The sequence below is a fragment of the Ictalurus furcatus genome, chromosome 17 (assembly GCF_023375685.1).
Source record: "Ictalurus furcatus strain D&B chromosome 17, Billie_1.0, whole genome shotgun sequence".
In the NCBI taxonomy this organism is placed as follows: Eukaryota; Metazoa; Chordata; class Actinopteri; order Siluriformes; family Ictaluridae; genus Ictalurus; species Ictalurus furcatus.
In genome coordinates, this window is record NC_071271.1 from 9,123,363 (window position 1) to 9,151,067 (window position 27,705).

Here is a 27,705-nt window from a genome sequence, read left to right on the forward strand (position 1 = left end):
CCTCTCCCGCTCTCTGTCTTCCTCTCTCTCTTTCTCGTTGCTAGTGTGCGTTTGTGAGAGTTTGGGGATGGGGGTGGGGTGGAAGCCTGGAATGCAGGGACAGGAAGTGTGTTTTGGCTGAAAGGCCAGTCAGAACTCTATTCAGGCCAGAATCAACTGAGACATGCAATCTTTCTCTCTCTCTCTCACACACACACACACGTCCATAACTGGCATGGATCATCTGGATGTGTTGCCAGGGAAACCGGAGCCCTGAAGCTGCTCGAAAGAGAGAGCAGCTTTTGTACAATTCCTGATCACAGTTTCCTGCAGCATACTGGGGCAGGAATGCTGTTACTCAACACACTGAATGAGAAAAAGAGCACAGGGTGAGTCAGCCCCCCCCCCCCCCCCCCCCCCCATATGCATCACGAGGAGTGCACACGCTTCGTGGTGTTTGTGATCAAAGTTATTACCATCATGGGACAGATTATGTAATTCTCACCAGAGGGGACTTGCTGTTCTGTCACATTTTATAAATGTTACGTATTTTATAAATGTAATGCTTTTCATATTTATTACAAATAATCTGTAATAATGAAGGTAAAATGTTTTTTAAAAACCATCATTAAAATGCTAACATCTCTGGAATATGTCAAGAACAAAACAATGAGTGTGTAGTGTAATTCCGTTTGACACCAAGCAGGGCTATCCTTTATGGATTAAATTTTTTTTATTATTATACTTTCCTACAGTAGAACAGCACATCCCAAAATGTTTTATTCTTCTTATACCACAGCCAACATGTCTCACCTTTTTATTCATTTATAGTTACAGTTAATGTTGTGGAATGTCCATGAAACACGTTAGTTCCTGTTGCCACTTGCATTATAGCAGCTATAAACAGCAGCTTGTCATCTTTATCGGGAGATAAACCATGAAGCCCTCCATCTTGAAGATCTTGAGGATCTTGTGTTATAAAACTAAAAAGGAACAACTTTACTTCCGACAGTTACGAAGAGCTGACACTGGAGACTCATTCCATCCATCCATTTTCTGCTTTTAACGTTTATCCTACACCGGGTCGCGGTGAGCCTGGAGCCATCTGGAGCGATGTTTTACTCACCAGTGCTTCACAAAATGCTCACAATCTTACACTACTAGAGTTTTAACACAATGCCATTACCTGCAGCTGTTTAGTGCTCAAAAACTGTATATATTTTTTGCGTATTTGGATTTAAACCTGTGTGGGCAAGGTTTATACCAGAAGGTTTTTTTTTTTTTTTTGAGAAAACAGAGATTCGTGCCTGTCGGCATATTCATTTAGGACGCATTATCTGTTCCAATCCGAATGACATATCCCTAGTATCTATATCGTGTTGCTCTAAAACACACAATCCCACCACCTAACATGAAAGCTTTCTAACACAACAACAGTAATAAACAACAGCAGCCACTTTCTGTGTGTTTGTCTTTTCTGTATCCATAGCTGGGTCAGAAAGATGTGAGTGAGGCAGACACGGCTGTTTGTGTGGTAAGTCACATGGACACGCTGAGTATTTGTGTGTGTGTGTGTGTGTGTGTGTGTGTGTGTGTTGGGAGACAGGGGAGGATGCCTGGGCTGGGGACGAATGGTCAGCTGTCACGTCTGACGCGCACCGCAGCCAGCAATGTGTCTCTTATGCAAGTCTAGCAGCTGTGTGTGGACTGAAGGCTGGTTTGGGAATTATCTCTCACCCTGCTTCTAGCCTCGAGTGGAGAGATGGAGGACGAGGAGAGAGTGAGAGAGAAAGAGAGAGGGAGAGAGAGAGAGAGAGAGAGAGAGAGAGAGAGATGAAAGCAGTGGGCATCAAACAGCCTTCAAAAGATCCTCCAAAGACCAAAAGCCTCCTGGAGTGCATTTTTTTGGCGCAAAACTGGCAGTTGCTAAGTTGCCTGACCAACACCGAATGTGGAAATGGTCTGGGTGATGCGCACACACACACACACACACACACACACATATGGAGACTCAGTTCCTGCCTGCAACAAGCTGCAATCACTCAACTGAACTGTGAGCACTGAGCAATGCCATGTTGTCTTTTGCAATATATGATAAAAGTGCCCTTAGGAAAAAAAAGCCCAGACATGAGTGTTGAAAGTTTCTGTCCTACAGTGCGATGGAGAGATAAAACAGCCCGCACTCACTTTGGGAGTTCCCACCTCCTCCTCCATGAGGCTATGATCAGGAGCACAGGAGGATTGTGGGAAGGCGTAGGAGTCGGCGCCGGCCTGAGGCACAGCCAGTGAGCGCAGCAGGCGCACATTTTGGGGCATTAGGCTCACCTGGGGAGCACCGCTGCTCGACTGCAACGCCGAGAGACATAATCAGTCCATGACATAAAATACAACAACAACAAAAAAACTAACATAAAAAACACAACATATATTACAATAGCTGATGTTAGAAATCATGAGGATGGGTTCACCTTCACCATGGTCTGATCAGCGATGGTGCTGGGTCTGCGCTGGCGAGCATCCAGACGCGGCTCCACGGGGAAACTGGATCTGTGCGCTCTCAGTCTCTCCACCAGCAGGTAGTAAATCGCAGCAAAGTGGTTATAGCTTTTGTTTTGGAGAGACTGCAAAACATAGCGAGAAATCTTATCCATAAATTCTTACAATTCTCTACTTAATCAGCACAATTTGGAGATTTCCATACACTAACATATCTACTGAGGTGTTGCTGAGTAGGACAATTACCAAACTGTGCTGAAATTCATCCCTATAGAATACCACTTTGGCCCCTGGCACCAGCTGAAGCATTCAGCCTATTGTTGAGAGGTCATGTGCTTGAATCTGACAAGGTCACTGGGCATGAGTCCAAGACAGCAAAACTGGCCCTGCTCTCTGGATGGGAAATATGCCCTTCCTCTTTCCCCTGTCAAACACTAGCCAATCACGGGCATTCATCAGGTCATGTTTATGGAAAAGGACAGTTATCTCTCCCCTCCAAACTCCTTCAGCTGCACTGTGATGCTGCATGATTTGGCCTTAAATTAAGCTTATCTTAAACTAGCTGATAGCAACAAAACTACTGAGAACTTGCAACAAAATATCGGTCCTCGGTAACCGTGCAATTAAACTCACGATAAAACTTTCTTTGAACATCTACTTGAATTCCTTTTCGCAGGTTTGATACCTAGCATGAAACATGAAACATGAAAAAAACGTCGTAAACTTTCACTTTGTGTTGCTCCAGACTATCCGAATATTTGCAACATACAAACTATTGATATTGGTCAGGCTCCATCGATGTAAGGAATAAAATAAAAAGAGGCATGACAGGGTGGTGTAACGCAGCCCAGCAAAACAAAATGGAGTTACGTTTCTTACAACAACACACTCTGAAGTCCCTGTTACACCACCGCAAACTGCCAATGATTACAAATGTTTATTTACTGACAAATAACACATCGTGCTTTTTTAATGTTGAGGATTGTCCGAGAAATTAGTTGGCTCACATCACTTACAATACAGCAGCTATAAATAGTCATTCCCTCACTACCATCTCTTGATTTCTATCGAAATGAATAAGACAAAATTATTTTTTTTTAAAAAAGGAGCAAGACACTGGATACCACAAATTCTCTATCCTGAAGACATTTCCACTGGTGGATAATTTACTGGCCGTTCCACAGTAAAAACTGATACCAGGGACATCCTTCCACAAATGCTCATTGAATTTCTCCTTACAGAAAACGCTACCGTATAAATGATGATATGTTTTGCTTTGTACGATAACAACACGTTGCGTAATTCGTTTATTATTAGTCTTACGTAGTCTGACATCCGAGTTACTATAGAAAAAATAACGTATTAGAATGAGCGAATGTGTAACTGCGATTTGTCTGGCGGCCGGATTTATTGTTATAGAAAATTAATCGACACCTTCTGAAAAATTAGATTCTGGGATTGAACAGGACTCAGAAGTGGTCAGGAGCGCAATTTTCGATAACAGCAGCTCTGTTAGAGAAGTAGTTCTTGGCTTTTATAAATCATTGCCACCTTATTTTTTGACTTGTTTTCATAATTTGATTTTCTTTTACACATTTTGTGTCTCATTGTGCTTTATTTTATATACTTTCCAGATACTGTTCTTCCTCTTTGCTGTTGTACATAATATAAACCAGAGATATTATAATGTACTATATAAATACATTTATTATGAGCTTAATTAGACGTAATTTCTTGGGCATTGTTCTAGTCTGACCAATTGGTTGCTTGGTCTAGATCATGTCTCTCACCTCTACAGTCTTGTGCTGGTCGATGCCGAGGCTGTGCATGAGCCGCAGCACCTGCTCGCTGTACTCTCCCAGTCCGATGTCGTCCTCGGCCGTGCAGGACTGCTGGTAGAGAAGGGGTCTCTGTACGGGAACATCCAGCACCATCCACTTGTGCTCCTTAATCTGAGCCACCGAGAGCCGCTTGGACGGGTCCAACACCAGCATCCTCCTAATCAGATGCTCACAGTCTGAAAAGGAGGTGGGAGAAAATGTGACATTCAAAATCTTTGATGATACAGTTTTACAGGAGTTTGTGAACATTAAACATACAACAAGCCCCAGTACGATTAGTTAAGAGAAAGAGCTTCAATAAATACTCAATTTTTAACCTAATTTCGGTAGTGCAAGTGTGATTTCAACACATTTCCCTGGACTGGGTAAAAAACCAAGAAGCTGTTTGCTTTGAAATAATTATTGACTGGGCATCAGTAAATGTTCAGACATATTTTCTGTAGAATGATTTCATGAATTCTACATGAAAGCTATTATGAATTAAGCTTTAATTAATGAATAAAACACTGTGAGGCATGCTTCTATAGGAAAATAATCAGTGATGGAGTTACTGTTACCACCAAAAAGTACCTCAGCTACAGTATTTGCCAACAATCTTTTATTTATTAGAGAATGACATGTCATATGTTTTATCTGCTTAAAGTTACAATTACAATTAACATTTACATTATAGTGGCTATAAACAGTAGTTTCCTCACCAGTTATCCTTTTTCATGTCTCTTGAAGTTAAGAAAAAAACCTGCAGCTTGGAAAGTGTCTGGGTTATGCATGTAACTCTATTCCCTGAGATGTTGTGTGAGCTTCACGCTGTGGGAAGTGCTCTCGCGCGTGACCGGTATCTGAAGTCTGTGTAAAATTGCCGTGGTCAGGTGACGTGACATTTCAGGCATTGTGCGACTATAAAATGGCACCTGTAAAAAATGTCATCAGACTGTATAATCTAAGCGAAAACACGATTCACAGGTATGCCCTATACGATAAAGCTATGCAACGTCTCGTTCCCTTCTCAGGGAACAGAGTTACAAATGGAACTCAACATTGCATGAGCTTCATGCTGTGGGAACGAGTATACCCATTCTGTCATACTGAGGGTATGGCCTGTCACAGAGGCTCCAAATGGCTCTGATCAAAATGGCAGCCACGTAGACAGTAATTGTAGAAGGAGCCAACCTTGCTGAGAAATGTTCTTGTAAGAACTTCGGGACTGTAGCCATTGCACAATTTACTTGGTCTCACTGATGTTTCTAGCGTTTTACATGGTCTCTTCAACCTCGGTTGAGAGACCAGAATCTATGAGCTGGTGAGCCTCAGGGGCCAGACTCACAGTTTCCATGGTTCCGGCCGAGGGTGATAAATCAACCCTCTGGCTTGAGACATCAGATCTTGTGGAATGAGCCCCTATGCCCAGAGGCGAAGCGAGACAGCATGCCTCATAAGCAATAGAGATTGCTGCCACTATCCAAATAGAGATGCACTGCTTTGATGCAGCATCACCTCTACTGTAAGTACAAAGAGCCCTCACTTGTCACAGTAGGTGCAATCTTCCTCATTCCGGTGTAAAGAACGGAGGAGGGGAGTAAGCCTGCAACACTACTGGCTGGGCAACAGATGTAGGCACATCGGAATAATCCAGCCTAGAATATATGGATGCCTTGGCTAATCCAGGAGCAAAGTCAAGGCAGGAAGGGGCAACAGAGATGTCAGGGCCCACAAAAGTGCTACCTTTAGAGTCAGAAGCTTCTCTGAAGCTGACTCAATTGACGCTGACTCAAATGACACCTGACAGACGAATCTGGTGCTACTAGCAGCAGACGTAGTACGATTTTGGTCGAACTCTTGCTACAGCCTGTGAGAGTAGAGCAATCGGGGGAAAGGCGTACAGATGTGACCTAGGCCACGTGTGTACCAGGACATCCAGCCCTGACCTTTGTTTTTTTTGGTGCAGGAGGAGTGAGGGCGAACCACAGCAGGCAGCATGTTGTCTCCTCGGAAGCGAGCACGACCACTTCTGCTCTGCCGAACCTCCACCATATGGACTCACCCACTTGTGGATGGAGCCTCCAATCCCCGGGCCTCAGCCTCTGCCTTGACAGGATGTCTGCCTCCACATTGCACTCACTGACAAAACTTCCCCTCTGCCAGAGAAGAATTAGTTGAGCCTCCCTGAACAGGGGACGCGAACATAATCCTCCCTGGTGTGGAGCCATACAACACATGTGTGCAACGGTATCTCACAATAACTTACAGGCCTTACAAAATACATAGTAGTTTTCATGGATATGAACTTTTGTATCAGGATACCTCCTTTTACTCAACTCAGTGAGACAACACAGCTTTGCCATCCCTGTACTAGGGGCTAACTGCCCTAACAACCTCTCGTCCCTGACACCTCCCTCTGCGGCCCCTCAGGACCGCTTCTTTTTGCCTTTTTGGCACTGATTATCATTTTAAATCCAGCCTACTAGCAGGCTGCCACTGTGGCCACAAGGCCCCCCTGGCGGGCCTCCACACTTGCCTTCTGTGCCTCCCTCACAGTTCAGCAGGTCTACCTGGTAAGCCCACAAGCAAGACCCTCTGCCGCATAGGCATCGCCAACCAACGCCGAGGTGGTCTTACACGGCTTCGATGGCAAAGCCACAAATCACAGAATTCAGTGTTGTGTATAAACCTGTACAATTTCTGGTCATGCGTTATGAATGTACACCGATCAGCCACAGCATTAAAACCAACTGCCAATATTGTGTATGTCCCCCTTGTGCTGCCAAAACAGCTCTGACCTGTCGAGGCATGGACTCCATAAGAGCTCTGAAGGTGTACTGTGGTATCTGGCACCAAGACGTTAGCAGCAGATCCTTTAAGTCCTGTAAGGTGCGAGGTGGAGCCTCCATTGCTCGGACTTGTTTGTTCCACACATCCCACAGATGCTCGAACGGATTGAAATCTGGGGAATTTGGAGGCCAATTCAACACCCTAAACTTGCTGTCATGTTCCTCAAACCATTCCTGAACAATTTTTGCAGTGTGGCAGGGCGCCAGTGGTTTTAATGTTATTACTGATTGGTGTAAATGTGTGGGTCATGCACCGATAACACAGAAAAAACAACTGTGTTGCTATATTGTTGTTTTTTTTTTACTGTGTTGATTCAGTGTTGGAATGTTGAGCAAAACTACAGATCAGCTTTGGTAAGACTTTCATGTTTCCTCCTAATAACTTTAATATTAGACATTATTGTTGGTAAGTTTCGATTTGAGTTATATAACCATGCATTTTAAATCTGTATTGACTGAATTCAACTGTCCATAGAATAAACAGATTATCTGTTCATCTCTAAGTTCTGGGAAATTATTGTCTGTGATAATCACTCATAAAGGAGAAAGCAATATGGTTGAAAAAAAAAGTGTTTTTATCATGTCTGGCATCAATAACAGTTTTATATCCCTACTGCTGGGGCTTATAAAAACTAAAATCAATCCACACTGCTGACTTTATTAGTGCAATAAAAAGAGACACCAGTGACAGCGCTGATTTCCTCATCCTTTCTGTTTCTTTGACAGATAGAAAATTCTCACAGTGCAATTTAGAACAAGATAGAAAGACACCAAAAAGGAGCATATAACAAGAAGAAGAGAGTGGAAAGGCCTAGAACAGTAAGTGTCCTGTAGGACAGCGATAATAAGGACACAGTTATATGTATGAAGTAGGCAGTGTAGCTACACACAGGAGCAGTGACAGCATGTACTGTCACTGGAATATGCAGTCTATGTGAAGAGCAGCTGGGGAAAAAAAGGCTCACAAACTCTGCTTTGTAGAGGAGCCAGACAAAGCTGGATGGATGTGTTCCACGTTATCTCATCCAGGAGACCTTTGTGTGTCATTGTTTGCGTGTGACTCGTGAATCTGATGAGTTGGCAAAGTGAAGGGGTTAATTTGTTCTGTGCTTTCTCAAGTACATCTCTTGTCCACTCCACTTTATGAGTCACTAAGCTTCGACACATGGTACTTTACTTTAACACTGAATGACCCGGTGCTTAAAAATCCAAAACTCACTCATAGTCCCTTTCTCTTTACTTAGGGACACTTTACATCCGGACAGGTCTCCAGTGCCTTTTTAGCGTTGGAAAGGCATTTTGGATGCCATGGCAGCTTCTGAATTGCCCACCTACGTCCACCGTGATTGACTGGTAGTGAATAAATGTGAACTGGAAACGGCTGGGAGGCCCGACTGCATGTCTCGCACCCTGCCCTCAAACACACTTATGATAGAAAGTATTGGCTGTAATAAATCCATCAGTATAATTTCATTCCTCACAGTGAGTTGGAAGTGCCAACTCACTGTTCTTTTTAAACAAATCGGGTTCTAAGAGCCAAGAATATTTTACAGACCGAGCAGCGGAGACAAACGCTACATCATCTCATAACCTATTCTTTTTGAAGTTTTTTTGAATGGATGGATGATTTAAACAAGTTTATACTACAGCACTCTTGAAATCCTTGAACGTGATTGATCAGAAGGTGCTGATTAATGTTCTACAACAGCAGCTCTGATGGCAGTGAGAGCAAATCAGAGTTTTATATAAATGCACTAGTTTCTACAGGGTGTCCAAAAAGTCTCCATATATAGGGAACTATGTAGGCCAGCACTACTTTGGTTGCACCATTTTGGATGGTCGTGGATGTTTACTTCTGGGTTCTTGGTTCAGTTCCAGTCTTTTTGAATTTGTTAATAAGTTTTGCAACAATCAGAACGTTTACATGGACAACAATAATCCGATATTAACCCGATTAAGACAATACTCTGATTAAGAAACTACCATGTAAAAAGGAATTTTTTATTACCTTAATCCGATTAAAGTCATACTCGAAGTAAACACAAATTGAATTAAGACATGTGGAGTATTCCTGTTTTAGTCGCATTATCGATGTGCATTATAGACATGTAAACAACTTAATCACACTATTAACGTTGTGTGAGAGTTTTCACCGCATTTTGCAACAGGACACATACACAAACGGCACTGCTCAACCGTTTGACGGCAAACAAGAGAGCACGGTTGCGTCCCAAACCGTGTACTTACCTACTATATAGTAGGTGAAATACATGTATATAGTAGGCGAAATAGACGTATTTTGGCTACTATATAGTAGGGTACTATATAGTACTATATAATATGCAGTTTGGGATGCAGCCCATGGCTTCAAGCAGTCGTCTATTTGCACGTACAGCATGACAATTAACTGCACTTGAAGCTTTCGTAAAATTAAAAATAAAAACACCCAAAACTGTATACGGTACCATAACGAAGACGAACTGTGTGTCGATACGTCAAATTCTGGAGGGAACGTTGGACGGCATGGCGTGGGGACGTAATGATGTGTGACGTTAGTCGATCTATGTTCTATAACGTAAAATGGTTACATGAAAGGAATATTCTAAAAGCAACTAATGTAAACACCTTAATCACAATATTGTCTTACTCAGAATAAGGTCAATAATTAGATTATTGCTGTCCATGTAAAAGTGATGAGTGTTGTGTGTGATGTGCTCGCCATATTTCCTGTTAAAGTCCATCGCAACCTTGCGACAGCTTCCCGATCCAGCCATGAAAATGATTTCAATACGTTCTTCTTTTGCCATTCTTAAACGCTATCTGGAAAAAACTATATGATATAAACCAAGTATGAAAAATTTTGGAAGACCAAGACTATTTTGTTAAAAAGTATTGATTTCCACTGTGGAGACCTTTGGGGCACCCTGTACTGTAACGTAACAACATGCACAAGGACGTGTATTGTAAACGCTCCGCATAAACAGATTTACAAATGTGTGTAACTGTTGATATTGTGATGTTTTCTTTGAGGAGATTTTGGGAAGGAGTCTCCAGTGTCAGCACATTGCAACATTCAGAGACAAAGTCTCTATGTAGGATAAGCAGTATGGAAGCTGGATGGATAGAAAACACTTCAGGATATGCTGTTATTGGAAAATAATCAACGTTGCATAGCTTTGTCATATGGGGCATGCCTGTGAATCGTGTCTTCACTTAGATAATAGAGGCTGATGACGTGGTTTACAGGTGCCATTTTATAGTCAACTGACGCCTGAATTTCTTTTGAGAGGTGAGTGATGGAACAATTGTTTTTATACAGTATGTTCAAGTCTAAGTGATAACAATAACTAACATGTCTTGAAGACATTTGAAGAAATTAAATGTAATTATACTGTAGTATAAGAAGAAAAAAGACTTCAGGAGGGGGGCATGGAGGCTTAGAGGTTATCACGTTTGCCTTGCATCTCCAGGGTTGGGGGTTCGAATCCTGCCTCTGCCCTGAGTGTGTGTGGAGTTTGCATGTTCCCCCTCTCTGGGTACTCTGGTTTCCTCCTCCAGTCCAAAGACATATGCTGTAGATTGATTGGCACTCCTAAATTGTCCGTAGTGTGTGAATGCGTGAGATTGTGCCCTGCTGGTTTGCAGGGTGCCCCCTGCCTTGTGCCCCGAGTTCCCTGGGATAGGCTCCAGGCTCCCTATGTAGGATAAGCAGTATGGAAAATGGATGACTGGATGGAAAACACTTCAGGACATGCTGTTGGAAAATTATTGGAACATATTATTGGAAAATAATCAACTTTGGGATGGTAACGTTAAATCTGCTTCACTTCAGACGACATCGCACCACTCCATTGTTGACTATGTAAGAAATAACACGCAACAGACTGTGCTGTTATATGAAAATGTACTAGTTTCATATAGCAGCATGGTCTGAAGTGTTATTTCGCTTATACCACAGCGATGTGCAACATTTCATTTATTCATGAACGACACATCATGCTTTTTAACGGTTTATAGTTAGAATTAATGTTGTTGAACATCTGCAGGACACAAGTTACTTCCTGTTCTCACTTGAATTATATAGCCACGATAAAAAGTATTTCCCTCACCAGCGTCTGCAACTTCGTGCACACGTGGGAAGAGGGGGGATTTGAACCCCCAACTCGACTCAACTCAAATGTGCTAACGTCTAAGCCACCGTGCCCCCCCCCCCCCGAGCTGTTACTCTAGAATCAATATATTAGAACAGGCATATTAATATTAACCTATAGTTCATGTTACAGCTGGAACTACTGTCCAAGCCCTGCTGTTATACAAAAAACAAAGCTCACCTTCTGACCAATCAGATTTGAGAATTCAACTGACCTGTGGTATAAATTTCAATGCACCCTGTCGTGTTTTATTCCTTAGTTAGTTGAGCTTGAGTTAGTCTGAGCTGCTTTTCTCTTTTGAGTCAGTGCAGTACAGCTGTTTATATGGAATCAGTGTTTAGACCTAACAGATAAGTACATTTTAAAATGAAGGTGCCCATTTAAGTTTACATCGTAATAGGAGACAAGCTGGAAGAAAAAAGTCATACGAGCATTCTGCTTTAAATCAAGTGCTGAGAAAAGTTCAAAAGCCTCCGATTATGTTTTCCATTAGACCGTGCAACTCAGTATAATCTTTCTCATATGAAGCTGGAATAAAAACAGCAACAGCCCCATCTCGGTCAAACCACTGGCATTTTCTTTGCTCATACAATAAAATTTCATTCACGTGTATTACACCCGCCTCCTCTGTTTGATGGACAGCGAAGGTTGTCTTACCGTTCTGAAAGACTGTGAGTGCTCACGGTTTTCCAAAGGGCGTTCTGATATAGTATAACGAGCCCTTTAGGAGAGCGGCCTGGATAGAGATTAGAGGAATACACCAGTGTTGTTTTCAGGCTAATTTCCTGAATCTGTAGCATGTGTGTGATTATCACAGAGAACACATTTCTTTGTACACTTTATGAGAAGACAAGAAGAAGAAGAAAAAAGCCTGTTTACTCAAAACTAGCTTATCTTGGAAGTCCAGTTGTTGGAGCAGTCAATAAGCTTTTAAAGGGAGAAGGAATTTTTGTTTTTCTAAATCTTTACATTTCTATTCATCTAAAGGTGTCGACCTGCGAGCTTTATTTTTAGATTGTAATGGTTATAGTTTAGAACTTGCATTATAGAATTCTGAATTCATTTAATTTGAAAATAGAACAGATATGTTAAGAATTATGGGATATGAACTCATTACAGAATATTTATATCACATTCAGAAAGGGGGATGAAAATGTTTGAACTGATGTTTTGTTATTTTCCAATTATTATTATATGAACTGTAATATATAATATATAATATAATATAAATAAATAAATAAATAAATAAATATATATATATATATATATAAAACAAGAAGACATTTAGTGTTTTTCAAGTAAACATATTTTCCGTCCTCGACACAGGGAAATGTCCCAGCAGAGGCGATGGATAGAGTTTAAAGCTGAAATACTGATTACATTGAAAAGTAATACTGCAAATACAATTTTACATCTGGAGCTTTTTGAACTTATACATACTTATAACATTCCTGGAAACGATCCTCCGGATGTGCTGAGTGAATGTGTAGTTCAGTCTGCACTAGAGGAACAGTGTGCATGTGTGTGTGTGTGTGTGTGTGGGTGAGAGAGAGAGATGGAATGTGCTTGCTCTGTGGGGATGCAGTCCTGTGCGATGAGGACATGCAGGGAGGAAATGTAAAGTAAAAGCACACAATGTTCTTCCCTTTGCATTCGGAAAACAGCTCAAATTGCTCGACTGAGAGGAGGTGTGGGGGCTGGAGCTCCGCCCATATGTACACGCAAGAACCCATCCAGGAAGCAGCTGGTGTGTGGACTCGCGCTAGGTTGATTGTGTAAAACACTTGAATGGGATTCAATTGCAGGGTGAACACACTCGTGGAATTCGCTAACTTGCTATATTCAATTTCAGGGCCAGGTTTTCAATTTCTTTTTTTGTTCCCATTTGCCTTGTCTTTGAGTCAGGCAGCAAAAAGAAACTCATTACAGAAACTCAAACTTGCTCACCTTCAGTCATGAAGTATGGGATTCGGAAGCGGCCCTCTAACACGCGCTGCCTTAACACAGGTAGGGAGGGACCGTCAAAAGGCAGGGCTCCACACACCAACACATAAAGGACCACCCCCAAGCTCTGCAACACACACACACACACACACACACACACACACACGCACACACACAGTAAAATCGTTAACAGTGCATAACCGGATAACTCAGCAGATATACACCATGCATTACGTGTCAAGGTGCAGGTGCTGTCACATGACTCCTCTCTCTATCTCTCATGCACTGAACAGGCTGTTTGGTTTACACACTGACGTCAGACGAGTTCAAGAGGTCGCGCAAACAGCCTGTCAGATGACTAATTAACCGCTCTGGTGTCATCTAAGTAAATGGGATACTTTGTAATACTTTGCAGGGACACTTCGAACGTAATTGAAGCGGTGGTGCTACACCGAATATGGAAATGCTCCTCAGAATAAAACACACAGCAGAAAATGTTTTGTGTTTATTCTCAGCAGGAAGTCATACCATCAAAGTGTGTTTTATAGGACAGTGTGAAATGTTTAAACCAAAGTAACTTATTTCTGTTCTCCAGTCACTTTCAGCCAGATTACCTATCTTGCCCGGGTGCCAAACGTATTGAACGGGCCGGATGGGGGCGGAGCTATAAGCAGTACAGCCCACTGATTGCTCAAATACACAAATAACGATTATCACTTGAGTCAGATAGCCTTTGTTTTGAAAATAAAACGCATCTGAAAAGCACTGTCTATCCACTAACCAGCAGCAATGTTCAGTAGTAGTCTTGTGACGGTCATAATATCGATTCATTTTATGTACTGTGTTTCCTACACAGGGTCGCGGGAAGCCTGGAGCCTATCCCAGGGCACGCGGGGGCACAAGGCAGGGGACACCCTGGACGGGGTGCCAACCCATCGCAAGGCACAATCGCTCACCCATTCACACACTATGGACAATTTTAGGAATGCCAAACAGCCTACAATGTGTTTCTTTTTGACTGGGGGAAGAAACCGGAGTATCATGAGGAAACCCCCAAAACACGGGGAGAACATGCAAACTCTACGCACAAAGGGTGGAGGGAGTAATCGAACCCCCAACACCGGAGGTGCGATATAAAAGAGTTCATACTGTTACTTTTGTGGTGTAACATCATCTTACAGGTTTCATAGTCCCAAAGGTAGAGTGGATAAGTATTGGCACCCATGTGATGATTTATGTGTTCTCATCACCATAACAGAACAATAACACACTCACTGTGGCTCATGCTTCGTGGTTCGCAAGCAACAGCACCACATTTGTTTTCACTTATTAAACCATATGCCTGTCTTTTTTTCCCCAAAGGAAATCCATTTGAAAAGTGGCATTCTACTTGCTTACATCCTTTTCAAACATTTTTTAAACTTTTTTTTTTAACCTGTAAAGGAATTTACTGATGTAATATCTCGAACATGATTTCATCACTGGGCTATTTCCTGTTGAATTGCTGGTTCTTTTTTGAAGCCACAGAATGCTTACCCAGATGTCCAGCTGTGGCCCTTCGTATTGCTGTCCTTCAAACACTTCAGGGGCGGCGTACGGTGGGCTGCCGCACCACGTGGCCAAAGGCTTTCCTGGCTGGAAGAAGTTTGCAAAGCCAAAATCTGTAGAGAGACAGAGAGAACGGCAAGATACGAGTGAAGGGATAGATGATAAACATGACAGATTGCTCTGTTTTGGATGAGGGGGTGGACTGGTGGAAAGGAGATGAGTGAGAAGAGCGAGACTGTTTCTCTCCAACAGTGGCGCGCAAATCAGAAGGGGATTAGAAGCCTGACTCACAGGAAGCACACACTGACTGACAGAAGCCTGAATTTACAGCAGCATTTGTGTGTATGTATGTGTGTGAATCAGGTCATGAGGAGATGGGAGAGATAATTACAGCGAGACATATGCACATTAACCCTCATTCCCCGGTGCGAGACGGTGTCTTTGGCTTTCAGCACCAAGTGCAGGACAAATGCACCGAGAGAAGGTCCTGAGGTTTTTCAATCTGAGCTGCAGAGCATAATGAATCATCTCTGATGTCATTACAGTTCCCTTGTCTCCACGATCAGAGCTTGGGGCCATCATGATTAAGTGTAAATCTCCATTTTTGTCATTAAGGTTGTCATTAACATCCTGGGCTAAGTTATGACCCGTAATAAGAACACAAATCGAGATCGTTAAGCAGCCTTACAAGTATGCGAACAACTAAGAACAAACCCGATTTTATTTCACAAACTTTGATCTTTCTTACAGCACTGACTTGAGGCAAAAAACAGACAACATGCTATAGCGGCACGTAACAGAAGCCGCCCTGATTACATAAAGCCACTCGATCCGGCTGCTTTATCCCATGATAACTGCCAAGCATGTGCCACACCACACTCAGCTGGTATATCAGTATCTAACATCTCGATAACAGTACACTCTAGACTACAAAACAAGCCTGAATGTTCTATCAGCTGCATGAGCAGTCAGACTGGAAGCTGGTACAGTAAAGTCACAGAAAAGCAGCCAGGTTTTTTTTTTTCCTTTCTTCTTTTATACGGTCAGACACACTGGGCAAAGTGCTTACAGATTAGATAGAGAGTCTGTTCATGGCAGAACAATGGGGCAAGGTCGCCAAATATGGCATGCAAACAGAGCAAAGTCTAATCAAATTCCCCACCCCTCCGCAAAGTAAAATTCCTATAGTGTCACCACAGGACACTGGATCGACCTGAAAGTGTAATACAATAACAACACAAAAATCCACGAGCACAGTTATTCTAATGAGTTACACAAGGTAACCCAAACACAAAAAGCTGCCTTGATAAGAAGAATCTGAAACAGTTTTGTTGCAGAAGGTGAAGCAGCGCAGATGATGTTTTACAACAACCTGGTGCCAAGCCCAACTCATAGAATTCGTAAACCAATCATCACCAAGAGAATGCTTCATCATACCATCCCAGAAAACCTGAGTGCTTCACACGGTAGTACAACACTGGAGAACCATAAACTGAATAGTGTATTGTGTTTGAAATCGGTGGCATTTGTTTTGGCGTGATTATATTATTGTCTCATTAATAAAAGTAATCCAAAAATAAACAAATAACATTAGCTTACCCATAAGTCTGTGCAGCACAATCAGAATCAGAAATATAAACGGTTATGTACCATGTGTTTAGTGAAGGCAGGGTATGAGCACATAGACACAGTGTGCTGTTTTTTTTAAAAGCGATCCAAAAATCATTGTCATTGTCCATAGTGAGAGTCCAATCACAGCCAGACTGAATTAAACCAGTATAACCCAAACACGAGCAAAGGTCACAACCAGGAAGCAAAGAATACACAGGGGTAACACTTTTTAGCAAAATGTCTTCCAAATGTTTAGCAAAAGCATACACCACAGGACAGTGATGGCTTGGTGGTTAAGGCTCTGGGTTACTGATCAGAAGGTCTAGTACTAGTAAGAAGTTACTGCCAAGCTGCCACTGTTGGGCCCTTGAGCCAGGCCCTTAACCCTCTCTGCTCCACCGGCACTGTATCATGGCTGGCCCTGTGCTCTGACCCCAACCTCCTAACATGCTGGGGTATGTGAAGAAAAGAATTTCACTGTGCTCTAATGTATATGTGATTAATAAAGACTTGTTAGATTATATCAAATTTTTTTTCAGATAGCCTTTTCGCAAAAGAGCCTTTTGACAAAAGAAGAACGTATTGAAATCATTCCTACGGCTGGATCGGGAAGCTGTCACAAGGTTGCGATGGACTTTAACAGGAAACATGGCAACACATCACACACACATGACACTGTTGCCAAACTTATTAACAAACTCAAAAAGACTGGAAGTGTTGCAGAGCACCCGAGAAGTAGACGTCCACGAACATCCACTTTCGAAAGCACAAACCGACATGGTGTTGGCAAACACAGTCCCCTGTGTATGGAGACTTATGGGACACCCTGTAGAAACAAGGCACGAGGCTTAACCTTAACACAAATGCCCAGGGTGCATTCCCCAGCATGATGAGCACTGATTTCACCTCGTTTCTGTTTTGAGAAGTGGAATTCATGACAAGCCGTTTTGTTTTGAGAGGGGGAATTCATGACAGGTTAATACTTTTGGCGTGTTATCAACTTAATCTTAATATGCATCGGTATAGTGTATGTGATTACCGCAGAGAGAATTTTGACAAATTTCCCTATAGTAAAAAAACAACAACCTGGAAGCCCTATTTACTTGAAACTCATGTCATAATGGAAGTTGTTCAAGTCAGTCAACAGGCATTTAAAATTCTAATCTACCACCACTTACATTAACAATAACGGTCTTAAGATGAGACAGAAATGAGTAGATGCCAACTTTCCAACGATGGAGCAATATAGAAAATTTTTTCAAACACAATCAGACAGAAACTGAAGAACTTCTGTGTTTACGTGTGTACTTTGGTCATATAGAACCAAAAATTCCTTGTGATGGAAAAACTAGCCCCATCTTTCAAAGGACGAATTAAGAGTTTAATTTACAAATGCCTTTACCTCAAGAATTCATGAAAGAGTTACAGATTACTGGCTGCCCCAACAACTGCTCTTGAGTTTTGAAGAAATGGCTTTTCAGATATTTTCTTAGTACGGGAGGTGTCTCAATTTCTCTCCATGGTAATCACAGATATGGTGCGTGGAAAGTAGTTTGAAGATGTCTATACCATGTCTATAACATCTCACCCACCAAACCACTGATGTATTCAGTGCTCTGTAATGATTTCCTAATCGGTGGCCTCTTGTTTCTCATGCAGCAGAGTTTTCCGCATCGAATAGATTCATGCGGATTTAATTTGTTCCGGGATAAACATTGAACGTGGACGTGCTGACTGCTTATTTACCCTATCAGAGCTGCACAAAGACAGTTTTGATGTACGATCTGTTAAACTGCACACAGGACTAGCTTCAGCTTCACTCTGCTCCGTGAAGGATGCATGATTTATAAAAGTAGATTCAATCAGAGGAGGTCAAAAGATGAATGGCATGTCAGTGATGCAATTTTGTCTCAATTCCTGTGAGTAATGGGAAAAGAGACTGAGGCCAGGAGACAAAATGATGGAGGGATTAATACAAAATGGGAGGTGAGAGGTATGAAGGGGAGGTGGAAGGAAAAAACATCTGAGATGTGTGAAGCAGGGACAGTGAAGACTCCTGAGAAGAGCTGACCCACTTTACAAGCCGAATGCCGAGCAGTAGAGATTGACGTCAATGCCGCCCCTGCTGACACTGCAGAGGTGAGTCCCTCGGTGCTCCATACTGCAAGCACTCATTATTATCCAGCCCTTTGGCTGCAGCTCTTATTAAAGCAGAAGCACATAACAGCTAGCTTGATTGGTGTGCTAACAAAAGCTCGGACAGAGGTCAGCAAGCTCTTTCATAATGGAACCCTCCTGTGGACCCAAATGTACACTGGGTTCACAACGGCTATCATAGCGTGAGTACAACAGCCTTGCGCAAGTCTCCGGGGATTCAGTCATGACATGCTCTTTCTGCTCTTTCACAAGTGTCTGATGTCCATGACGTGTCTTCCACTCCTTCATGTTTGCTTAAGAAGATGACCAAACCTGTAATTGATCCTGGGAAAACAGATGAGGCAACCTGGGGCACATCTGTTTCACACTTTGATGGGACGGCGTAAATGCATATGGCTGACCACTTTGAGTGTCCAGTGCTAATTTTGAACTCTCCCTGAGCTCCACATATAGAAATGTTGCTCTTTCGCGCTGCAGATAAAAGGCTACGCTAAAACTATGACCTTTCTCTGAGAGCCTGCAGATCTATGTGGCTTCTGAAGGTTTGCCAGAGCATCAAATAGAGTGCCAAACAAGACGGCACCTTTGGGGATGCCTGGCAGAATGACCACTGTACTATTAGTCTTTGCCTCAGATGCTCTTCTCACACAACTATTATGTTTTTGGCTACGAGCTTCAGAATCCTAAAGGTTGCAATCTGTGAAAGCAGACGGTTTTTGCCCTCTAGAAATAGACCAGACTTGCAAGTCAGACTTATTGGATACTTGGCTGGATCGTTCGTGTAGCTGTCATTCTGGTAACAGAAACCGAGCTGGACTGGAGGCCTCGAATACCATGTAGCCCAGAGGAAATACTGTTTGTGGATGCCCGTCTGTATCCGTCTGGTCGGCACAGGATGTGCCCGTTACAGCCTGCTGACTTCATTACCTCCAGAATATCAGATCCATTTCTTGGAGCTCCACTTCCTAATCAAAGCACACCTACTCATCAGGCTGAACCCGAGTCAGATCAAATCAAGCCCCACTTTCCTCATTTTGCAGGGATGTATCTCACTAGTATCATTTCACTTGAATCTGGCTCTTGTTAAAGTCACTACCAGGAACCAGACGCGTCTGGCCCGTGTGTGTTTAAGCGCCCCTATAGTGTCATTATCTCCTTCCACACATATCATTTTGCATCATCATCTGTATTAATAACAGCAGCATGTGTTTACTGTAAGCAGTGTTCCTGGAGGAATTAAAACACTGGGCCAGAAAGGATTGGAGAACCGCTGAAGTCACTGGATACACTGCCGAGGATGAAGTCAGAGGCACAATTATAATCAGAGAAGGGCTCGGTTTTAAAGCGCCCACGGACATACATCATAGGCGAAGGAGGATGACATGACCATGACTATGGAATACTGTACACAAGGGTGTGCAACGATCAGAGAATTACTCTTCCACACTGTCATGAAATTACACTGAGCTTTACACATCAACTTTCTTGGACTAAAATTAAGTTTCATGATGAAGCTTGGTCGTAAAAATTTATTTATTAGTATTTACTTTATAACACAGTGCTGTTAACTTCTTGACTATGATTGGTCAGAAGGTCTTTCATGATTGGTCCGACAGTAATGCCGGCTGTAACTCTTATTGGAAAATAATCAACAACAGAGTGGTCACAGTAATTCCGTTTGGTATGAGACCACCCAATCATTATAGGATTATATTCGTATAACAGCAAACCCCATCACGTTGTATTACTTATTCATTCTAATAAGTAGAATTATTGTATTCTACTTATAGCTAGTGTGCACCGTTATTTCCAATTAAGAACCTGATTTATTGTAAGGTCTGGACTTAAAATAAATAATAGAATAAATCTGTGCAGGTCTAGTGCTTACTTCTAGTCATTGGTTGCCTGCTTCTGAAAATTCAATGGTCCTGTTTTACCTGCGATCTTGATGTTCATGTGTCCATCCAGAAGCAGGTTCTCAGCTTTCAGGTCCCGGTGTACAACATGGCGGTTGTGGCAATATTCCACTGCTGATAGAATCTGCCAGAACTTGCGACGGGCTTCGGGCTCACTCAGCCGTCCGTGTTTGGCCAAATAGTCTGTAAGATAGAAGTGAGGATTAAATCTCGAAAGCACATAATATACAGTCCCTTCCAAAAGAATTAGAACAGAAAGGCCAACTCTATTGTTTTTGCTATACACCGAAGACATTTGGGTTTGAGATCAAAATATGAATATGAGACAATTGATCAGAATTTCACATTGTTAACATGTTAGAAATTGACCCTGCCCATTTTTCAAGTGATCGAAATATTGGAAATTGTGATTACCAGGTGTTTCTTGTTGCCCAGGTGTGCCCTGTTAGATTGATTGTTTAAACAGTTAATAGCTCTGAATGTCTAATCGTGAAGACACATTTGTTGTTAAAAAGGATAAACCAACATGAAAATCAGAGAGCTGTCTATGGGGAAAAGAAAGCCATTCTGAAACTGAGAAAAAAGAGAAAATCATTCAGAGCTATTGCACAAACATCGGGAATAGCCAATACAACAATTTGGAATGTCCTGAAAAAGAAAGAAACCACTGATATACTAGCGACCAGGCAGGGAACAGGTCAGACAAGGAAAACAACAGCAGTTGATGAAAGAAACATTGTGAAAGTTGTGAAGAAAAACCCAAAAAAAGTCAATGACATCAACATCCTTCACATGGCAGGGGTGAAGGTATCACAATCACCATTTGAAGAAGACTTTGAAAGCAGAAATATAGAGGCCATATTACAAGATGCAAACCACTCATCAGCGGTAAGAATCTGAAAGCTAGATTGGAATTGACAAAAGTTCTGGAACCTCTACCAAAGTGAAGGGAAGGCCAAAGTGTGGAGAAAAAAAGGATCTGCTCACGATCCAAAATGTACAAGCTCATTGGACAAGCATGGTGGAGGCAGTGTCATGGCTTGGGCTTGCATGGCTGCTTCTGGAACAGGCTCACTAATCTTTATTGATGATGTAACTCATGATGGTAGCAGCAGAATGAATTCAGAAGTTTATAAAAAATAATCTGTCTTTCAATTTACAGAGAAATGCATCCAATCTAACTTGGAGGAACATAATCATGCAGCAAGACAATGACCCCCCAAAAAATTCACACAACACAACAAAGGACTTCATCAGGAGGGAAAAAGTGGAAGGTTTTAGACTGGCCTAGTCAATCACCAGAATTTAATCTAGTTGAGCAGCATTTCACCTCCTGAAGATGAGACTGAAGGGAGAACCCCCCCCCCGACCCCCCCAAAAAAAAACAAACAACAACTGAAAGAAGCTGAATTACAAGTCTGTGAAAAACATCACAAATGAAACAGTTTGGCGAGGCCAGTGGGCCGCCGGCTTGATGCAGTTATTGCAAGCAAGGGATATGCAACCAAATATTAAGTGTAATTTACTTTAATTTACTTTAAGCCTATCTATTCTTCTACTATTGCTCAAATAGAAATCGGATGGTCTGCCACCAAAGGTAAATAAAAATCAAAAAGTGATCTTTCAAGCTCAAACGTATTTAAACATGCTTTTTATTTACAAAACGCAAAATGTTTTGAAGTACTCCCGAGAACTCCCGAACCAAAACAGCCCCAAAGCGTCAATGATCCATCTCCATATCTTACGGTGGGTATCGTGTTATTTTCCTTGTCTATAGTCCCCTTTTTGTTGCCAAACATGCTGATGATGTGCATGACCAAAAAAGTCTGACTCTGGGCTGATCTGACCAGGCTGACCAGGCTGATATGAAATGATCAAACTGCAATTCAACTAATACTTGGGGAAGACTTTCTAAGAAAGGGCTTCTGTCTTTCTGTCAATTCCAAGCAGCTTGTTGGTAAACAGCTTATATGGAAATGGTGTTTAACAGTTGATTCTGAAACTTACGATTCAGCTAAAAAGTGTCAAATTCAAAAACTGAGCTCTTATTTCCCTTTGGGCTGTTATTTCCCTGTGTGGGTCAACAGTGTGCTAATGAGTCCAATTCCTGGCAAATCTCTAACTGTTTCATGCATACGAAACTTTTTGTTAAGGCCCTTTTTGTTTAATGGTGTGTTTAATGGTATTTTTAACCGCTTATGTGTTGTTCTTATATCCATTATCTGATTTGTGCTCTTTTTTATGTTGAAAGTTCTTTAGTTCATCACATTGTAATGGATGACAAAAATATTTTACGTGTGTATAACCTCATATCCATCTCCAGGGAAACAGGACATGCTTAATAACAACAACAACAGAGTTCCTGGGGACTGTTTGAGAGGAAATACTATTATTTATTTTAAAAAAAAAAAAGGAATAGTTCTAATGAGAAACAGAAATCGTTTCTCCCACCGTGCTGAGTGGAAAACTTATTATAGTGTGCAATGCTTATTTTAAATAAACACTGTATATAAAGTTATCCTTGATATATCATAACATTCAAGACAAACAGGATAGGAAGGCTTAAACGACAAACCAAGCTCTGCGAATTGTTTGACATTAATTTGCTTGTTTTTTCTATTTTAAATGAAACATTAGGATTTTTATATATATATATATATATATATATATATATATATATATATATATATATATATATATATATATGAATCAACACTGATCATTAGGAGCATATGTTAACCCAGCACTGCAAAAAAAAAGCCATGAGCAAGTTAGCTTTGTCATGAGCCACTGTTTTACATGTGCTTTACTCGTGTGAACATGGGGCATGAGCTTAATGCAAATCAGCCACAGAGGATGCAGATCAGGCAGCAAGTTCAGCTTGAACGTAGTGTTGTAATAAAACAATAAATCTTGAGCTTAATTCTGACTCCACATCAAGCATTCCAATAACAATACTAAAGCAATACCATAGAGAGAACCAACAGTGGAAAATAATTGAAAATGAACAATAATACTGAAAAATTATTTTAGAAATTAAAACATGCACATGAACTGCGTGTTTTCAATAAAAACTGAGATAAAATATTTAGCAAAAATTGTTACATATGATGTGCTTTGAGACAGAGTATGCACCTCTCTCTGTGCAGTGTGTGTGTGTGTGTGTGTGCGTGTGTGTGTGTGTGTGTGTGTGTGTGTGTGTGTGTGTGTATTTTTCCAGCTCACTGTGGTGTGTTTACCGGCTTCACACAATGGCTGACTCTGACTGGTTATAGTGCTGGAGTTTCTGTTTGGCCTCAAGTCACCTGACAGAGTTTTTCCTTTTCTTTGGCAGGCTGTTGCTTAAACTAGTTTCAGTGATTGTGGGTAATTTATACTACTAATACTATTACTAAGTTTTATTTACATAGCACCTTTTCATAGCTCAAGGGCACTTTACAATCAGGAACAAACAACAATTGAACATACAGACAAATTTTTTTTTATAGCTTACACACCAGTAAATACTGCTTCATTACACTGCAGAACAATGTTAACCAGTTCTAAACTCTTATCATTACTCATATTGAATGTCACGTGTGCAATGTCCACAGGTCACCTGACTATGTTCTCCTGTTATTTATATGGAAACATACTGTATGATCAGGGAACATCATAGACTTTATTGAAGAGTTCAAAACACCTGCATAGATCATTTCATTGGTTCATCTCTCATACTTCTGGGGGGAAAAATACGGCTCTTTTGGCATATTGTTTGGCGTATAGTCAAAACACAAAATGCGTAAAGATTGGCAGGTCTGGAGCAAACGCTACTGGATATCGTGGCAGTGTAATATCGTGTAGTCATGATAACATCATTATATTGCATAAGCCTCGTAGCCACAGTATTATTATACCAATTTCAGTAATTAGACACTGTGACACTATTTCAGTACCACTACCCTGTTCAGCCCTACTTGCCAGACCAGATGCCCTGTTTCCAGTCCAAATATTATCCAATGAATAAAGTTTAATAAATATTCACCCCATGTCACGGTAAACAAGGTATGCAATGGACAAATTACTACAATGCTACCAGCCCAAGTCAATTATTCAGCTCATGGTAAGAGATCAAGATCTAGCAAGACTGAACAACTTGAAAGTGTCAGTGATGATCAGTGCTAAAAGATCAGTGTCATCATTTTAACCACAATGTTTAAGGTCAACTAAGCCAGCTCTGCCCTATCACGCGACAACCACTAACTGGGGAGGGTGAAGGTAAATATGTGCTTCCTCTCAAGACACGTGAAACCAACCTCCGCAACTTTTCAAACTGCTGCTCAGACAGCTATGGCACATGGCAGTGTAACACACTTTGAGGGAAGTGCTATCTGCCCTCTTTTGTGTATATAGAAGCTCACAGACTCCCATGACTGGCTGGTGTCCCTGTTATTGACAGTGAAGAGACAGTATGCCATCCCTCCTGCAAAGAGCATGGCCTATATTGCTCTCTTGGACTCCCGGCCATGGATAGATTTGGCATTATTGGGATTCAAACTCACGATCCCCTGAAGTTTCTGTTTTGCGACACTCAGGAGCCACCTTTTTGTATTGTATCTTCAATTCAAATTGTACATTTTTTCGTAAAAATGTGGTGCTTTTATAATCTTTTCCTAAAAAACCAAACACATCATTTTTGGCAGAAAGATATTATATTGTTCTTGGCTGAAATTTCAGTGCATCCCTAATTTAAAGCCCAATCATACCTATCATATCTTAACAATAATGTAAAATGCACATAAATTTCTACAATAGAATATTTCAATGATGTGCTCATTATGTAAGGAACTAAACACGACAGGGCATGCATGCGCTGAAGCAACGTCCAAGAGACGAGTTAGTACCTCTCATCACTTACAGTTACAATCAAAATTATTCAAGCTCCATTCAGGTTTATTGTCAAAATTTACAGACTTTCAGCTGATTGCAATGAACAAATCAAACAATAGCAATTGAAAGAGTTCAATTGCTTCAAGTGGTTTCCCCAAATTCAACTGAAAATGCAACTTATAATGATTTCTCCAATCTCAAATTTATTCACCCCTCTGAATAGAATCTCTCACAACAGCACAAATATGCAAAACAGGTGTTGTCTCAAGCACACCTGATGCAACTAATCAAGGGCTTCTTTAGTTGCACCAGACGTGCATGAGCTGGAACACATGAAATACCTGAACTGGCTAGGGGTAGAAAATGCATTAAATACCTGGACATGGCAGAAAAACGAAGCTATCAACGGCTGCAACCAGATTTCTGAGAAGGCAAGTTGTGAAAAACCCTTGAGTGACTGCAAAAGACCTGCAGCAAGACTTGGTGGCAACAGGCACTGAGGTTTCAGAGAGCACAGTATGGCGCGTACTAAATGCAGAAGGTTTCCATGCCAGAACTCCAAGACGTACACCAATCCTGACCCAAAAGCACAAGACGAGTCGGCTCAAAATGATATAAATAAGCCACAGAACTTTTGGGATTCTGTTCTGTGGAGCAATGAAACAAAACTAGAACTTTTCAGCACAATGGATCAGCGGTCTGTCTGGAGAAAGAAGAATGAAGAACACTCTGTCCACAGTCCAGCATGGTGGTGGCTCGGTGATACACACACATTCACACATTACAGACAATTTGGAAATCTCAATCATCCTACAGCGCATTTTCTTTGGACTTGGGGAGGAAACCAGAGAACCTGGAGGAAACCCCCGAAGCACAGGAAGTACATGCAAACTCTGTATGCAAACAGCATACAGGATCGAGGCAGAAATTGAACCCCCAACCCTGGAGGTATGAGGCAAATGTGCCAACCACTAACCCCCCCCTCCATCCCCCCACCCCCCACCAACAGAAAAACTTGTGTAACAGTAAAACGTACTGTTACAAAGCTGACACTGGAGACTCCTTCCATAAATGTTGAATAAAGTCTCCTTAAAAAACTTCACCATGTTAACAATTAGGCATTTTTTCTTTGTTAAATAAATTATTTTTTTTAATTCTTAGTATAATAATTTATTAGATTATATGGAGTGTCCACGATACAAGCCCCTGTGAATTAGCTGTCACTGTGGAAGTGATAACGTATAAGAAAGCGCACCTTATATATACATGTGATTTTTCTTGCAGCCAGTACTACTGTCTGAGCCATGAAGTTAGGGAAAATTAATCAACACCTTCTCACCAATCAATAAAGGAGTGCTACATGTAGAACTGGCACAGGTGACAGAGAGTCACAATAGGGAGGCTCTGTAGTGTGGGAGTTGGGTAAACATCCCCTCAAAGGCACAACCATGCTGTACTCACGTTCAGGAGTGCTGGGTGAAGTCAAAACCCGCAGCACGCACACATTCCAGCTCTGAGTCAGCCTGGCAGCACCGGGCACCGCACTCCATGCGAACTGTTTCAAAAACAATGCTTGTGGTGGGCACAATAAGCATGGCGCAGGCCTGCGTCGCAGCCTTCTCTCATAATATTTACCCTGCGAGCTGTAAATCCCACCTCAGCCTGCTTCCAAACACATGGGTATGACGCGTCGGTGTGGAAGCAGTCTGGAAGTGGGTAGGAATGTAGGCAAACTGTGTTTACAGTGCATGTGGCTCCACAGTGCGCACACCACACCACCTGCTCGAAACATGTCCCAGCCTTTTCTAGCACAAGGCAACAGGGCAAACATGACAAAGCAGAAAAAGAGCCCCAACCACTTCACACAGAGTCTATGAAGAGCTGACAGTGGTGAACTAAAGGAGTCATTTATCCTAGGAAAACAGCTCTAGCCTACAGCTATTTGCACGTTAAACACACCCACACACAAATCCCAAAAGATATATTTAATAAGCCAATCTCAAACTTGATCATGTGACATCACTAGCTTTTTTTTTTTTTTTTTTACATCATTGGCTCAGAGTATTGCTTCACCTAAAATAAAAGCTTGATTCCCTAATTCATCTTCAGTAACCGTTTCATCCTAGTTAGGGATGTGGTGGATGTAGAACCTATCCCAGGAACACTGAGCACAAGGCAAGGGATACACCCTTCACACCTAGGAGCAATTTACACTCACCAATCCACCTACTGCAGGGATTCCCATACTTTTTGGACAAATGATCCAAAACAGACCTTATTAATGAATTTTCTGCAAACTGTTGTTCCACTAACTCACTTAATCACTTGTTCTTATTGCTGAACTCCTAAGCTAGTACAAAAGACT

General features: G+C 41.7%; 1 protein-coding gene across 2 annotated transcripts in view; it reads right to left on the reverse strand.

Annotated features, from left to right (window-relative positions):
* sik2b (salt-inducible kinase 2b) overlaps positions 1-27,705 on the reverse strand; it is a 62,745-nt gene that overhangs the window by 13,952 nt on the left and 21,088 nt on the right. For both annotated transcript variants that reach the window (XM_053647262.1, XM_053647261.1), the window contains exons 4-9: positions 20,493-20,654; positions 14,776-14,900; positions 13,243-13,366; positions 4,266-4,492; positions 2,448-2,600; positions 2,167-2,325 (exon numbers count right to left, since the gene is read on the reverse strand). In XM_053647262.1, the coding sequence (XP_053503237.1) occupies positions 2,167-2,325; positions 2,448-2,600; positions 4,266-4,492; positions 13,243-13,366; positions 14,776-14,900; positions 20,493-20,654 (950 nt within the window). The remainder of the gene's footprint in view (positions 1-2,166; positions 2,326-2,447; positions 2,601-4,265; positions 4,493-13,242; positions 13,367-14,775; positions 14,901-20,492; positions 20,655-27,705) is intronic.